This window comes from Thunnus thynnus, chromosome 14, assembly GCF_963924715.1.
Source record: "Thunnus thynnus chromosome 14, fThuThy2.1, whole genome shotgun sequence".
Taxonomy (NCBI): domain Eukaryota; kingdom Metazoa; phylum Chordata; class Actinopteri; order Scombriformes; family Scombridae; genus Thunnus; species Thunnus thynnus.
The window spans coordinates 14,597,916-14,614,922 of NC_089530.1; the positions used below are offsets into that span (position 1 = coordinate 14,597,916).

Genomic DNA, 17,007 nt, shown 5'->3' on the forward strand with positions numbered 1-17,007 from the left:
AATGATGGGTTAGCACCCTACATGAGTCACAGACTTGTAGCTTGCTGTCATTGTTAATCACAATCACATGCTAAGTTTAAAAAAACAGTTCAAAGCTTACATAGCTGAAACTGTATTTTTGTACATAACTCATTTGTTATGCTTCAGGAATATATTTTATAATTTTGGGAATCTTTTGCATGTGATATAAATATACAATTCCCCAAATAGATGAATTTGGCATGGAGTGGATATGGATGTATTATAAGAGCTCTTATAGTGGACTCCCATGGATGTATGTTGTCTACCCATCCGCCTCTGGGGTGGATAGGTAGACAACTGTTACCATGGTTCAATAATGCCCTATGGCAATTAATGAAAAAGCAGGATGCAGCCCTTAAAAAGTCTTTAAAATCAGGTTTGGAAACAGATTGTTTAATTTATATAAGACTCAGAAATAAAGTTACAACACAATTAAGGAGGACTAAAGTAAATTTCTTTTTAGATAATATTCGACAGGCAAAAGGGAATCTTCAAAAGCTATGGAGAAGTATTGATAAACTTATGGGAAAAGAACACTCTAAAAGTGAAAATATAGAGCTCATGATAAATTGGACCCTACAGCAGGACAGCTTAGCTAACACTTTTAATTGTTTTGTTTGTAGAATCGTTAGTGTGATAGAGACTATGTAATGGTGTCGCATGTGAATGAATGTTTTTATTATCTGGTAATCGTTCTGTGTACTGCCCAGGGACTGCAGATTCTTGTGTTGTCAAGACAACCAAAAGCAGGTGGCAGTGGGCTGACAAGCTGAGACCATGCTTGTTAGCCCACTGTGAATACATACTGCTACTCCAGGTAACCTGCTGATGTAAGGTAGAGGCAGTCATTTATCCATTTATGAAGCACATCTCGATGCCAACTTTTTAATATGACTGTGTTCAATAATTCACACTGCAGCATGTCATTGCTAAAGGAGATGCCACCCCTTTCAGCCCCCCAGTACTTCCACTCCACTACATGTCAGAGGGAAATAGTGTACTTTCTACTCCACTATAATAGTTATTTTTCATGCATGACTTTTAATTGTAATGGAGTGTTTTTACATTGCTGTATTGGTACTTTTACTTCATTAAAGAACCTGAGTACTTCTTCCACCACTGGTTATATGTGTTTTACCAGCAGTTAAAAAAGTGAGAGGAGGTCTAGTCTTTTATATGTTTTTTTTTTTAGTCCACAATGGGTTTTTATTGGTACCTCCAGAATTTGGATAGTAGGATATCATCCCTTCCTACAGCTAAACCAGAGAGATATAGGATAATTATTTAGACATATGTAGTATATTTGTATATACGGTACATTTTTGTCTTTCTTTATTGACATATACAACAATTAAAATTTTCCTCTTCCACAAAATGATCATATACAAAATGTAAAAATAATAATCTTGCAGTTTGCAGAAGAAAAGTGAAAAAACAAACTCTGAGCTAGAGGTAGTACAAAAAACAGGTATTCATAGTTTTCATAGCCTTTGGATTAGAGGAAAATCAAACTGAATCAATGTACTGTTTGACCTCCTCTGTAAAAACCAAGAAGTTCAACTTTTTACCTGTTAATTTGCTTTTATGTATATGAAATTTGGGCAATAAAATGAAAAGATTTGTAATATATTTCTGATAATTAAATTTAGTTATCTTCTAGTATTCCAAACAGTGCATGTTTCCAAAATAATATAAAATGTTCATCAAATATATACAGTACATTTCCTTTCCAGGTTTACCATTCCAACGACAGTAACAAGGAAATGTATGCTAGAGGTGGTGCACGGATCATAATAAATCTATAAAGAAATAAAAAGAAAACAAACAAAATTAAATTTAATTAATTACAAACTAAAAGCACGACATAAGGCTCTAGTTTTCACAGTTTTAGAGTTTGTGCAGTGTTTTAGTGTGTGCAGGTAGGATTTTATGTAGGACATGAAGACAGTAAGTTTGGCTTTCTGTTTTGCAAATTTGCTGGCATATATGTAATTTTGCTAATAAAATAATAAGATTAATAACGTACATTTTCTTGAAAGGTATAAACAAAAAAAACCCAAAAGAACAAACGAACAAAAAACAAACAAACAAATAAAATACATTCAATTTTGAGTTTAAATTGAGTATCTAATTTTTTTGCTAAAAAAAAAAAAAAAAGATTAGGTCATACCAAAAAGTCTGACTAAAGGTACGGTAAAAATTAAAAGATTTGTAATATATGGCTGATAATTCAATTTAGATGTATCTTCTAGTATTCCAAACAGTATACGTTTCCAAAATAAATAAAATATTCATCAAATATATACAGTACTTTTTTTCCCCCATCACTTTATTTATAGAAAGTGTCACGTATGACATGTGTGACAATAGTACAATAACAGAAAACAATTGGGCATCATAATGAAATAAAGATATTATAAAGGGCATGACTTCACTTTCAGTTTGTTGATACATTCAACATGGTAACAGGACAAAGAATAAAAGTAAAAATAACAGAAAAGATATGCAATAAAATCAGATTTCTTTAAAAAAAAAAATGTTGGTGCATACTAACTATATGTACACATTTCTTATTGTTCATATTTTGGATTCCAAATACTTTCTAAATTCAAACATGAAAAGTTAAAATGATGGGAGAGACCTCAAGAGCTTGGATTTATGGATGTGAAATTTTCCCAATAAAATTGATAAATTGACATCAGTTGAACCTTCTGGCTTTTGTTTTCATAGTATAGTATTACATTCTTGGCTTCCAGCTGAAATGAATGGTTGGTTTGAGTGTCAAAATAATCCTCTGTTTATACACGTACCGTAACCACAACTCAACGACTTGACGTCACGGATCTGTGCTTGATGCGCGTACATTTCCGCCAATCACAACGCTGGGGGCGGGACTAAAGATGAAACAGCGGAAGATTCAAAACGAAGATGGCGGCTGAAGATGATACCCAAAACAATTACAAACTGGACAGAAGGTACCAACTTTAAATGTATCATTTCGTCAAAGAACAAGTTACAAAACGATGATATGAATTGCAGGTTTCTGGAATGATGAGTGGTGATAAGATATGTTCATATTTAAGTACGCAGTATGTAACTTATTATCAGGAAGGTTAGTGTTAGCCAACGTAGCTAACGTTAACGTTAAACCTAGCAACACCCGTTTTGTTTTAACTGCCAAACTTGAAGCTTTACTCTTCCTCTGTGCCTTAAAATAACCCCAACCCAACCTGTTGTGTTTCTTTCTCCTTAAACAGGGGGACGAAATGCAGTGTGTTTATCAGCCAGGAAAAGACAAACATTAGCCAGCCGGTGATCTTTAACCCAGACTTCTTTGTGGAGAGGCTGAGATATGAGCATCCACAGGCCTTCACGGATCTGGTACTTTGCAATATAACTCGACTCATAGACCTTCCAGGGGACGAGTTTGCCCAGCTCACTGGAGACTGTGAGGCCAAGGTGCCCTCGTCCAGTGGCTTTCTGCGCTCCTTCAACTTCCTGAAACGAAAAGGTTGGGCCAACAGAGCCATGAATTTGTTAACGTGCTTCAGACAAATATGTCAGAAATTTATTAACGTTATATCAGGATAAACCCCATGAGATGTATCATCTCGTTTTCAAGGGCGTCCCTATGTGTTGTTTAGGAAGGGGTAAATAAACTAGAAAAGGACAGTAAGTTGTTAAACTCATTAGTTAAGATTTGAATTGCATTTATTCCCACATGGCCTGTTCAGTTAATCAACTAATCATTCAGAACAGTGTAATTCCTTTGATAGTTCATTAGTTGGCAAACTATGAAAGGCATTTTTCATTCTTTTGTGTGGCATTTTGTAGACCAATTCATTAATCATATCAATTAATAGCAGGGATTATTGTCATCATTGATTAATCAAGTCATGTCAAGGTTATTTTATTTATGTAACCCAATATCACAAATTTCCCCCGGGGGCCTTACAGTCTGTACAGCAGACACCCTCTATCCTTAGGCCATCAATTTTATATATATATATATATATATATATATATATATATATATATATATATGGAAAAATTCCCTAAAAACCCTTTTAACTAATGGAAGAAATATCAGCAAGACCAATAGAGGAGGGATCTTTCCTCCAGGACAAACAGACATGTAATAGATGTCATGTGTACAGAATAGATCAAAATAACAAAATTACAGTATAGAAAAACAGGATGACAAAATTGTAGGTAGACTGTGAACATGTATGAAGAAAATGTTCAGGAGGACGTCATGCAACTTCCAGGTGCTGCCAAACAGATAGGACATGAGCCAAGCAATCTCCTATCACCTTGGAGACATGGAAAGAGGACAGACTACTCATACAGACAGGAGAAGGTTACTATACACACAAGAGACAGAGAGAGACAAGGACATCGTTCACATTATCATATTATAGTGTTCACACTGCGGCCTCCTGACTTCAAACAGGAGCCCTGCATTCTTTGAGCAGAGAGCAAAGCATGACATAATCTGCAGATTATTGTTGTTTATTTGGTCTGTAAAATGACACAAAAATATCAAAAAGTGCCAATGACAATTTCCTGAAGCTGAATGTCACATCATCAAATTGCTTGCTCTGCTTGAACCAACAGTCCAAAACCTAAAGATATTCAGTACATTATCATATAAGACAAAGAGAAGCAGCAGATCCTCACCATTTAGAAGCAAGAAGAATGGAATGTTTGGTATTTTAGCATGAAAAAATACTTTATCAATTAAATGATTATCACAGTAGTTGCCAATCAGTTTATTTACTAATTGCCTCAGCTCTAATCAACATATTAATCCATAATTGAATTAATGTTTAGTTGCAGTGCTAACCTCCACATAAGCCCTCTGCAGGAAATACCAGTTTTTGTTTATTTTTATTGCCAGAGTCACCTTGTTTCTAGGTAATATAGGTGTCAGCGGTTATATTCTGTGAGATGTAGGAGCAGGTCCATGTGATAGATGGAAATGATGACATGGATCTAATTAATGTAATGATTGATCAGAATGATCAGTCTTACTATCTCATTTGATGCCTTTCAGACAAAGGAGTGGTTTTTGGTGCACCCTTAACTGAAGAAGGAATAGCACATATCTATCAGCTCATTGAATACCTGAGTAAAAGTGAGTATCATTTCATATACACACATCAACTATGACATGTGGAGGACACTTACATCCAAAGCAGTTTGTGATATTATGACTACATACATTTTGCATGCATGACCTCAGAAGGAAACAAATCTCTAACCATGACAGTATTTGTGTTACACAAACACTATTAAAATTTACTTGATTTAATGATTTTTTGATATACTTCTATTGTTAAATAGCTGAATCTGACTGTATCTCTAACACCTATAAGTTATATGGTTATCATCAATGCTGTTGCTAACTCTTATCACCTCTTCTTTAACTTAGTTGGAGAGCACTGAATTAGCATGAGGTCATGGTTTATTTCTAGAAAGCGATGATGTCATTCGCTGAAAATGGACACTGGAAGCAAATGCTTGAGTCAATAATTTATCTGAAAGCACTTTGCTCCAGCTGTCTCTCTCCTTCCATTTCATTCACTTCGTCTCTCTCCTCATTTCTGTGTCTTTGTCTCTCTGTGTCTACCCGCCACATCCCCTTTTTTTCCCCCCCTCCTCTTTGGCTGTCTCTCACCATCTTTCTCTCCCACCCCTCAGACCTTCATGTGGAGGGGTTGTTCCGTGTGCCAGGCCACAGCCTTAGACAGGCAGCCCTGAGGGAGATGCTGAACGCTGGGGCAGAGATAGATCTAGAGACAGGCGACTTCCACCCCAATGATGCTGCCACGTTGCTCAAAGCCTTCCTGGGAGAGCTGCCTGAGCCTCTGCTTACGCACAGACACTATCATGCTCACCTGAAGATTGGAGGTGTTGGTCGTCTCATACTCTGATTCTAATTATGGCTCAAGATAAAATTATTATTCTTTTCTTAGCTTCACATTAATCTGAATATAACAATGACCCCTGTGCTCTGTTGTAATGATTCTCTTATCTACTGTGTCCAGAGCTGACTCGCTTTGATGATAAGGGAGATAAGACGAACATACCTGACAAGGAACGCCAGATTGAGGCATTTCAGCTGCTTTTCATGCTGCTCCCAGCAGCCAACCGCAGCCTGTTGAAGCTTCTTCTGGACTTGTTGTATCACACCGCCCGCAATCAGCACATTAACAAGATGTCTGCTATCAATCTAGCCACAATGTTTGCTCCACACATCATCTGGCCCAAAAATGTAAGGACTTTAGTAACTTTGTTCTACCTTTTACAGTTTTTTTGAATTTGTTTGGTGTTATTTATTTTTCTATATTTTTACATTGCAGGTGATGGCAAGTGATCTGCAGGGAAACATTGAGAAACTGAATAATGGCATAGCGTTCCTCATCAGACACTCACAAAAACTGTTTAAGGTAAGCAGCTTAACAGCCTCTTTCTCTGGAGTTGATCTCTTATTCTATAACAATATTTTGGCTTACTAATAAACTGTATATATTCAAAACACTAAATGTGACATGTTAATCATATTGCTTTGGCTCAGGCAGGTCTTCTTCCTAATCAGATATGATTTTTATTAATAAAAATACAATACATCACCACCATGTGGTCATGATGTTTTCCTCTGTGGTTTCTTCGCTTATAATTAACTCTTCATGAGAAGTGGTGTCGTTGTCAGGGTTACAAGAAATGCAAACATAATAAAGAGAGGTAATACGGAATTTACATGTGAAAGAAAAATCAATAAAGGCTATTTGATTTTCAGATTGTCCCACAATCAGCAGTCTTTTTAAATCCTGATGACTGGCTTATATTTCTTCATAAACATCCATATACATTGATTTTTTTTTAACCTGCTTTATTGCGCACACATGGACCCTTCCATGTCAAATATTGACTGTGTAAATACAACATGCTTTATGGTGAGAGTGAGGTCATGAATTTATAAATGCCAAGCGTATTAATCTGGTACACTAGACTTATTCTTCACAATAAACTTTCATCAGAGGATTTAATGTACATGTTTACTTTCATTGAAGGCACCTGCATATATCAAAGAGTATGCACGCCTATACTTCACAGGATCAAAAACTCTTCAATCAAAGGTGAGTGTTTTTGTCCTTTGTCTTTTCTTTTATGTTTTCTAACTTCATCCCTCTGAAAAGAGATAGTGTTAGCACTGCATTACATTTATATGGAGAGCTACTGTATTTTCGAAGCACCCACAGTAACTTGTTTTTTCCTTGCTAACTTTTGAATCCAGTAACTTTAAGTGCCAGATCACAGCACTGGTTAATATTAACTACTGCATGTGTAAATACAGAACCTTGAGAGGCTGGTATCTGCTACTACTGGGTACCCAATAGAATTTATTTTCAGAGGATCTTGAAATAAAACTTTTTGCTTCTGTGGGATTTTAAAGCATCATTTTCTTTAAGTCCTGTATTTTGATTTCAAAGATATTTGTTTGTAGTTCACATTTTTTGCATTGTGTGATTCAACTGTACATCTTTTGTTGAAAAGAGTTTGTGGTTTCAGTGAGACAACCAGAATTTAAATATGTTACATGGTATGTGCGACTTTTCTAGGATGACCTGACACTCTGTTCTGGGACTAAAGATGGCACCTTGGCTGTGGTAGCAGCCGCCTCCCCTTCTCCCTCCATGAGAACAATCAGTGTTGATGACAGCAGCACCTGCACAATCGGGTCATCTGAGTCTCAGAGTTATACTGAATCAGCGCTCAAAGAGCTGTACCAGCAAGTCAACAACATGCCTGAGTCTGCCAAAAAGAAGAAACTCATCAGACAGGTATGTCACTATGTCAGTGCACTCTGTGAGGAGAAAGAACAAACATCTCTCATCTTGGGCAACTAAATTCATCATTTTTGTGTGTTTAGTTTGAGAAGCAGCCTTTGCTGACACCTTCGGCTGACTCTCGGACACCATTCAGCAGGAAACATTGGCGTTCACGCTCTTTGGGTGGAATTATCAAGGTTTGTTGACAGTACACGTGTGTATAGAAATAGCCTTCACTTTTCATATTATCTTAGAGAAAATGTTCAATATGCCTACCTCACATTAATACAACCAGTGAACTGAAGGCACTAGCAATGCTATTGAGCAAAGTTTTGGTGAGTATTCTGCAAATTATTTATATCTTATGCTCTACTGGCACGAGGATGCATATGCAAGCACGTACAAACAACATGTTTGTTGTGCATTTATGAACATTTGGTTGTTTACAATAAAAAATCTACAGGGTATCTATAATGCAGTTCCACTGTCTAAAATGGTATCAATCTCTAAATAATGATATTTTCTTTATAAAACAGAGGAAGGTGTTGGGCAGCCAAATATTAACGGAGAAAGAAAACAGCAGACTGCAGAGTCCTGTACCCAGCAGTTCAGTTGATCGACAGGGAAGAGAAAACAGCAGCTGTGGAGGAGTGAGTATTGCATTATTACACCACAAAGCCAACAATTCATGAGACAAGTATCCTAGTGACAACCTGCTCTCAATTCTTCAACATTAGAAGGCATCCTCCACACCAACTATCATTACTTTAGGTATAACTGATACAGCTCAAAATAAACTTAAAATGTTTGAAACGGTGAAATTTGTCTATAACATTCCCCTATGATGATGACATATATGGAGAAATATTCAAGTAGTAATTCTCTTTTACTTTAACAGAAGCAATCAATATGTCACATTTAAATGTTGGATCAGCACGATTCACTCCTAAAACTGTCATTGGCCAGTGACAAGTAGTTTCCCCATGACTCTGCTGAAGGAGTACTCTGGCTCTCCAGCCATCTGTTTGTGGTTCACCGCAGGCAAGCCGGGCCTCACTTTTACTCAGTGCTTTCATTGCTAATGATGCTTGATGTACTCGGCTGAAAGGATTAAAAATTACCTAATCTCTTTTCTCCCCCTCTCTTCTCATCTGCTCCAGGATTAATAGTCTTTAAAAGAGTGTCCTCTTCACAAGGAAACATCCATCTTAACCGTTGATGGTATTAAAGGATTTTCTGAAGGCGTCCACACAAACCAAACGGTGTAATGTACTATACAGCTTTGTTTTTTACGTCACTTTTAGATCTGTACTCTGCTGTTTTTTCTGCTGTAAATAATATAGAAAGGAAATCACCAGAATTTCTTTGCGGTCTTGTAAGTTTTAAGCCAAGAGACAAAGGTGAGGAAGTTACATGGTTTAATGCAATTTACTCAAACCAGTTTTCTTACCCAGTCTACAAAAGTTCTTCTTGACATTTAATTTCATTTTATCTTGTTCATTCCAAACTTAATGATGCAAGTGACATCTACATTTACTTGTGTACATTTGTAGGTGTTTAGCTTTACCATTGACTAAAAGCTTTTTATTTAATTCCCAAACGTCTTTGTATTTATTCTTTATTGGACGTGAATTTTTCAAATCCTGGAATCCAGCGCATCAGATGTATGGATAGAATATGGTGTGAAGGTTTTTTTATTTAAATGTTAGATTTGCTTGTTGTAGTAAGCTCAAGACTTTTATTAGAAAAGTGGTAAATTCAAAGATGTGCCTTAAAATGAATATATCTAAAGTTACTGTATGTTGCAATTTTTATCTAGCATTAAGTATATAAGATTTTTCTTTTAAGTTCCCCATAGCTTTCAGAATATGCTGAAATTTCTATAATGAATACACTTGTGTGTCAGCACAGTACGGGAGTAGAGGCTAAAGAGACTGAAGATAGAACATGGGAGATGGAGTGAAAGGCCAAAGGATCAGCTCGTGTAGATTATAGAGATGTCTTTGTGTTTCAATACTGTGATACTTTTAAACTACTGCTACTTCAGATGCCATCTTGTTTTTACATGGTATATCTTTAGTTTTTCACAGACAAGTTCTGATTCTTATGCAACTCAGTATACAGTTTTATAGCTTTATATATGCATTTGTATTTTTACAGTTATTCAGCTATTAAGTGCAAGATTTTTTATGTTTTAATATTATGGTCTGTTTTTTGATTTTTCTGTTAGTGGGTGAATGCAAATGAAGATGAAATTGTTTGCCTTTTATTGTGGTTGTTAACCCAGTTGCTTTCTGGGAGGGTTTTGAACCACTAAAACTTTTTAAACCTCCTTGTTGTCTTACTCTTTCAGTAGCAGTTTCCAATTCAGTGGCCATTCTGCTTAGCTGTTACAATTTAACCATAATATGATAAATGTCATATGGTCAACTAGATGGACTGTGTAGACTGATGATATTGATGCTACTGTGAAGCTATGCAACTCACTGTGATTAAAAGACTTCAAGCTACATTCTGTGGTCGTCTTTTTGTATTAATTATCAAATGATGTGTGCTGTAGGATTCTTCACTTTTCTTACATTTCTTTGCCTTCCATTGAATTTGAGTGCTGTTACTGTCTGCAGCAGTATCATGCAGTTTAACTTGCAGCCACAAGGTGATGCTGTTTAGTTGCAAATGATCAGTCAGCTAGAGCACCTTTAGTACAATACATCCCTATATATAAACAGTCGACATTGAGACAACTTTTTAAGATATGTTTATCTGAAAGAAATCTGCTTATTATTTGCTTGAATAAGTGTACAGCACAAGCACTCGATGTTTACAGAATACATTTTTTAAAAAGTACAGAATTATACATTTCCCTTAAAGGCAATAAATGCTCTTTTTCTCTCTTCCTTTGAGCCCACCCAGCTCTTATTTAAGTACTCATCCTAATTTCCTACAGTCAGAAAACATGCAGGTAACATGCTTTGGTAAGCTGTGTCCATTGCAGCAAGTAAGAATAAGGCAGAAAATGAAGCAAATGTGACACGTGTACACAAATTTATAAAGATGCCAAAAGAAATTCTAATGAAATTTAAATCAATTTAAGGCTCATGACCAAAATGAGACCAATAATAAAAAGGAAAAACTCAGAAAGCCACAAAAAGAAAACTTAAAACATACTAAATGTTACCAAAATTGTTGCCATTTGCAGTAAATAATCTTACCCAATTTGAACACATTTTATGGAGTTGGAGGGAGAGAGGGTGGATAGTATGAGTAAAGGCAACTCCTCACAATAGCAGGAATGTCTTAGCGTGTCATTATGGTGTCCATGTCAATGCATGTTTGGTATTGTAAGTATATGTTGTAAACATTTGTGAGAATGGGCCTGCTTTTCCTCATGTTCTGTAAATATACAACAGACTGCTTCCATATAGGTTAGGAATAGTATTGTTTTACAGCCAGAACTCCAGAGGGGTTTTATTTAGCATTCCTTATCCAGAAAGAGCATGATGACTGTAAAATGAGTCAGAAAAACTGTAATCAACTATGCATCATCTGGTGTGCATACTAACCCTAAAGCATATAGGATGAGTAGATGAGATTTTTCTGTAAATGTATTCCCTAAAATGTCTCTCAGAAGGAGCTAATTCTGTCTAGAACAACATGTAGTGAAATTCTTATTCCAAGCCAGCAACAGACCATTTGTGTTGAAGGGGAAAACCAATTCAGTTCAAGGTTAAAATACTTTTGTTGGCTCTGGCACGGTTTTGTATTTTCTTCAACCACCTAATGGGCAGTGGAGGAATTTGTTCTTGCCTATTCTCTGATACACACAGCTCTTCTGAAAGTGAAATACGAATAACTTGGGTTTGCAGCATGCAGTGGAATTTTCTGGATGCTAAATTTGGTTTCTTCCTATTTTTTTCTCTGTCTCTATTAAGCACATTTCAGTTTTGTAAGTCAAGCGTGTAGAGTTAAGCAGCTGCCAGCTTCATCTTAATGAAAGTTTTGTTCCTTGATTTCTAACTTTGGGTATGAGCTGAAGGAAAGTATTAATAGACCTCCACAGGATAGAGGATGTACAGGGATACTTTGAATTTGAATTAAATTCAGTGCAATACCCCATTCATTTAAGTTATTTGCTCTTCTAAGTCAATTGTTAGTGAGGTCTTGTGTTTTGCAAATTCTCCTTTCTCAGACTAATTGTAAATTGCTGCCATGTCCTCCCACGGCTTTGAGAGCAGCAGAATTGTTGTGTATTTGTGTGCATTCCTATCACGGCTCTGTGAGAGCGGAGAGACGTTACCATCACCCCCCATTACCACTAAACACCACTGTCTCCTCTTTAATTAGCCATTCATAGAGGGAAGATCTACACTGCACTGACACTTTTGACTGGGACAAATGGAGCTTTTTTTCTGAGGTGTGTGTGTACACCTGTTTGTACACATACTGTATATGCATATGCACATGTTTGGTAAATGCCGGTCCAGTAAAAAAGCAGACAGATGCACACATTCAAAAGTTTCTGCTTGCATCTTCTCTGCTCGTCCCTTTTTTTTTCTTTTAGTGCCTTAAAGTGAATGGAGTTGATGTGACTGTGTTGATGTTTATGTTGGCGCAGCTATAGCCAAGGAAAGCTCAGGTGTTTATTCCCCTTACAATACAAAACTGTGAGTAGTTACCAAGAAAAGAGAACAAATTAGGAGCAAACTGCTGATTAATAAACAGTGAACAATTAGTTGCTGACTTACTCTGAATCAAGGATTATATAGCAAGTTGTACACAAACAGGCCGCTTGATGCTATGCAAATTAACCCATTAACCAGTGTATAATTGGCCCCTAAACTGTGTGTGTGAATCTCTACAATGAGGAGCTAATGAGTCATTTTTGATAAATGCTGAATCAGGTGCTAAATGACACATAATCAATAACATATTTCTTTGTTATACTGGAACAGCTGCTGCTTCCTACTTTTTCCGAGGTAACTTCTCACAGTAGCGCCACTGTTTGTTTAATTGTGTGGATACCTGTGAACAAAGCACTTTGGACTGAGCCCATAAATATAAGAGGTCCGTTTCCTACCCAAGTCCAGAATACCATTTTGCAATTCCATAAGCAGCAAATCAATATGCATTTGTAAATGTTTCCTGAAAGCTACAATTACACTGTCAACAGCGACTAGACTCTATTACGTCCACTGTTTTAACTAAATGTCAACCTTTTCAAATTAGGCATTCCTTTAAAATAAATAATAGCCCACAGATGCTGCTTATCATTTAATTTTCCTTTCTCAAAGCAGTCCAGTTTATGTCATTATTCTTTGAGTCCACTCTAGGGAATGCATGGTGGTGGTAATAACAAAAGGGATTTGGTGCCTGTTACTCTCATAAATCTAAATAACAGAGCAGGTATGCTTGTGCGTGTAGCTGGTTGTCTTTTCATTTGTATATATTAGGATATAATATCCGCCTATGCTGTTCTTAATATATAGTGTTAACTTACTTTTATAGGCCGCGGTCAGCAGTTCATGAATATTTACGTGTATGTGTGTGCTCTGCTTTTTCACCCCAGTTCCCTGCTGCAGCTTGTGTCTGTGTGGCCACACTTGATCTACATGTTAAGACCCACACTTATGGATTACTTATTCCGGCTTTTTGCCTCCAAGGACTGAGGTGTTGATTCCTCTCTTCCCCAGTGGATTCTCCTTCGTTACATGTACACATTTACAGGCACACACACACACACACAGCCCAATCTCCCCACAGCCTATCCCTTCAGGCAGGGGTTATGCAGTGTCATGCAGGTTAGGTCTCTCTCTGGGGGTTCGCCTGGAGGCAAACCTGAGAGAAAAGAAGGAGTAGAGTGAGTGTGGAAAAAAAAGAAAAAGAAAGATATTTGGAGTAGATTTGGATAGTGAATAGGATCAAGGGAATGAAAGAGGGATCTTGAGAATGAGAGTGAGTTCAGGCAGGGTTCTGGGGGGGTGTTGTGTGAGGAGGGAGAGGAGTGGGAGAGGAGGGGTAGGGGTGGAGTCGGGGGCTCTGCTATTTGTAGATCCTTGTGATGGATGACTGGTGTGTGTGTGTGTGTATGTAAGAGAGAGAGAGAGAGAAAGAGCTTTTTTTTCTTTCTGCTCTTTCACCATTCCCTCTCTCTTCAGGCGAGCAGAGCAGAGCGGGACTGAGTGAGAGGAGGACAGAGACGCAGACGTGTGCAGACCAGAGCGCAGCAACTCCACAAAGACAAGAGAGGAGAAGAGTTTGCAAGGGGAGAATAAGAGAAAGAAAACAGCTTCTTTTTTTTACATCAGCAAACTGTGGTGGATATCAAAAGAAATCTAGAAGAACAAAAAGGATTTGCTTTGCTTCACAGCTCAGAGGAAAATATTAGCATTTGTTATAGTTTTTTTTTTTTTTTTGTTTCTATTTATATTCACCACAAATCTAAAATTATTCTAGAGGACTTGTGAGGTGTAGCAGGACTCTTTGTTTTTGCAGAGAGAAAAAAGGTGGACAGAGAGAAGCAGGGCTGTTGAAGAGCAGGCTGCAGTGGTGGTGAATATGCCAGTTAGAGGAAATTGTTTTGGGGCAGGCATGGGCAGGCTGGCCGGGCAGCCACTCTGGATGTGGGTGGTGATGCTCTCTGCCCTGCTCGTGGGCAATGCCAGTGCCTGCCCAGCCCTGTGTACCTGCAGCGGCACCACAGTAGACTGCCATGGACTGGGTCTCAAAACCATGCCAAGGAATATACCCCGCAACACTGAAAGACTGTGAGTACCATCTGCACACTACCTCCTTGTGTGTGTGTGTGTGTGTGTGTGTGTGTGTGTGTGTGTGTGTGTGTGTGTGTGTGTGTGTGTGTGTGTGTGCGTGTGTGTGTGTGTGTGACACAGAGAAACTCCCTGACTGTGTCCCTCTGTCTTCTTTTCTCTTTCCTCTCTGTTTCCTTTCTATATTGTAGTGGTGCACATGACTTTGCCTATACTGAGCGAGAACAATAGCCCTGCCTGTAAAGCTGTATGTGTGTTTGTGTGTGTGTGTGTGTGTGTGTGTGTGTGTGTGTGTGTGTGTGTGTGTGTGTGTCAGTCAGTCAGTCACCGGCATTCCAGTCAGGTATAAATAGGCATGAGGGACTGAAAAGAGCAAGAGCAGATGTGTCTTTCACATGTGTCCATAATGCTTGATGCATGTATTAAATCCTGAGAGCAAATAGATGTCTAATTTATGCTTCACTTTTTAACGTGATATAAATTTAGAGTTTAAAAAGTTAAGTTTGACTTAAAGTTTAAATCTTGTGAAATAGAACCAGATTTGCTGCCTTGCCTGTGGTTCTCTTATTTTCTGTTATGTTTGGGGTTATGTTTCCCCCACTTATATCAATGAATCCTGTCTGTGCAGCACTGTGCATCTCTTTATCTCTTTTTTTCCCCCTCTGCCCCTTTTTACTTACTTCCACTCTCGGCCAAAGATCCCCCACTCCCACCCTCTCATGCCCCTGAATACTCACTCCACAAATTGTTAAATCATGTAGAAAATTAAGCAAATGTGCTACTTAAGTGAGTCTTGCACGAGTATCACGTAGCTGTCTTGTAAAACGGAGGGAGGATGGGAGAGGTGAAGCAGACGCCGGCTCGCAGAGTGGAGTTTCTCTGTCTTTTCTGACATTCCTTTGAAATATTCATCAGTAAATCAAAAGTGAGGAGTGCAAGGGGAAATAGATTGTTCTATTTCAGCTTTTAGAATATCAGTCCTGAATAAAACATGCAGTGGGAACGGAGAGAAAGCCTGTGTCAGAGGCAGTACTGGCATAGTGGGAGCTGGTTGCATATTTTATGCTTTTCATATTTAATTTCTAAGAACACCTTTTTTTTTGCCTGGCGGTCTGCATGTTTCCGGGTTGCTTATGTGCACATGCTGGTTCAACACTGAAGCAGAAAGGAAACATGGTCATTTTGTGGTTTCCTTTTACATGAATGGCCATTCACGCTGGAAACATACCCTGCCCCTCCACTCAAGAGCATTTTTGTGTTAAAAGTTGTTTGTGCATTCATAGGTCATGTACAGCAGGGGATTTTATCGTTGAAGCATCTCTAGATGTTTTCAAGAGCATCCATCGGACTCAGGACGCAGTGTTTTAAACATGATGTGTATAAAGGTCATGTGTAATTTATTCCTGGGTCGTTGGCTTTTTTGTGTGTGAGTGTGTGGGGTAGCACATGAATTAGCCGTGTGTGTGTGTGTGTGTGTGTGTGTGTGTAGCTCATGTAAAAGATAGCTAGTCTCCACAGAGAGGTACCACTTAACAATAGAGACTATCCTGTTCTGCAGGCTGTTATATAGGGTGATTCATCAAGGTGATTGTGCAAGTCAACGCAGCCCACCCTGCCCCACATGATGGTCCCATGTGCATGGCTAGATTTATGTGTATGTATGTGAAAATGTGCATTTATGTGAATAAAATTGTGCGACCGCTACCGGGGTCAAAGATGAGTAATGAGTTAGTCAAGTTTTTATAGAATTGTTCCAGAGGTTGGTGGTCCTTGTCTTTAGGATAAAATGTTAACAAGAGCTTTTCCTCTTTGAAACTTTGTTTAAATTAACGATGTACGCAGGTTTCACTTCACTTTGCAAGTCTGGTTTCTCTCCATGTTTTAGGTATCTGTTTGGATGTGTGTGTGTGTGTGTGTGTGTGTGTGTGTGTTTGTATACGAGGTGATGCTTAAGGGAAATAGAGTATGTGTGTTAGAGAAAGAGGGGGGTTGGTTTTGGAAGAAAGTGTGTGTGTTTATGGGGTGGGATGTGTGTATGGAGGGTGTTGAGACAGACAGCAGAATCCCATTTGCACTTGTCAGTGTGGGTTTGGATCAGGTCTGACCCCTGCGCTCCTCAGACCGAAGCCTGTAATGAGACTGTGAGCTCCACGTGTTAAAATCACACATCACACCCTGCCTCGTACGGGCCACCGGCCACTCCCTCCCCCTCTGCTCCCTCTCTGCATCCTCTCTGTCACTTCATCTCATCTCTTTCCTTGTCTCCTGACCTCATCTCCGTGCATCTGTTATGGCAAAATATCACATTAACATGGTAATCACATGACATCAGGCTGCGCCGAGAGAAAACCAGCATCTCTAAGGCTGATTTAAGTGACTTTACACAG

At 38.2% G+C, this 17,007-nt stretch overlaps 2 protein-coding genes across 4 annotated transcripts in view; both read left to right on the forward strand.

Annotated features, from left to right (window-relative positions):
* Positions 1-2,875: 2,875 nt before the first annotated feature.
* Positions 2,876-10,366, forward strand: LOC137197015 (rho GTPase-activating protein 19-like). Of its 2 annotated transcripts, XR_010931341.1 has the most exons (12): positions 2,876-2,996; positions 3,279-3,532; positions 5,078-5,158; positions 5,725-5,934; positions 6,072-6,298; positions 6,387-6,473; positions 7,098-7,163; positions 7,647-7,868; positions 7,958-8,053; positions 8,393-8,506; positions 8,755-8,897; positions 9,017-10,366. XR_010931341.1 is itself a non-coding variant. In XM_067610072.1 (11 exons), exons 1-11 carry the CDS (start codon positions 2,950-2,952, stop codon positions 9,020-9,022), a joined length of 1,410 nt encoding a protein of 469 aa, XP_067466173.1. In that variant the 5' UTR covers positions 2,876-2,949; the 3' UTR covers positions 9,023-10,366. The 2 variants fall into 2 exon arrangements, 1 of the variants encoding a protein (XP_067466173.1); XM_067610072.1 differs by lacking the exon at positions 8,755-8,897.
* Positions 10,367-13,963: 3,597 nt separating this feature from the next.
* Positions 13,964-17,007, forward strand: part of slit1a (slit homolog 1a (Drosophila)) — a 90,510-nt gene continuing 87,466 nt past the window's right edge. Inside the window, exon 1 of one of the 2 annotated variants that reach the window (XM_067610073.1) lies at positions 13,964-14,620. In XM_067610073.1, coding sequence (XP_067466174.1) covers positions 14,412-14,620 — 209 coding nt within the window. In that variant the 5' untranslated portion in view covers positions 13,964-14,411. The remainder of the gene's footprint in view (positions 14,621-17,007) is intronic. The other variant, XM_067610074.1, reaches the window with a different exon arrangement.

Coding starts and splice junctions, on each gene's coding strand:
- LOC137197015 (XM_067610072.1), top strand. CDS start 2,950: ATGGCGGCTGAAGATGATACCCAAAACAATTACAAACTGGACAGAAG. Junction 6,299..6,386: donor ACATCATCTGGCCCAAAAAT/GTAAGGACTTTA, acceptor TTTACATTGCAG/GTGATGGCAAGTGATCTGCA. Junction 8,054..8,392: donor CTTTGGGTGGAATTATCAAG/GTTTGTTGACAG, acceptor TTTATAAAACAG/AGGAAGGTGTTGGGCAGCCA.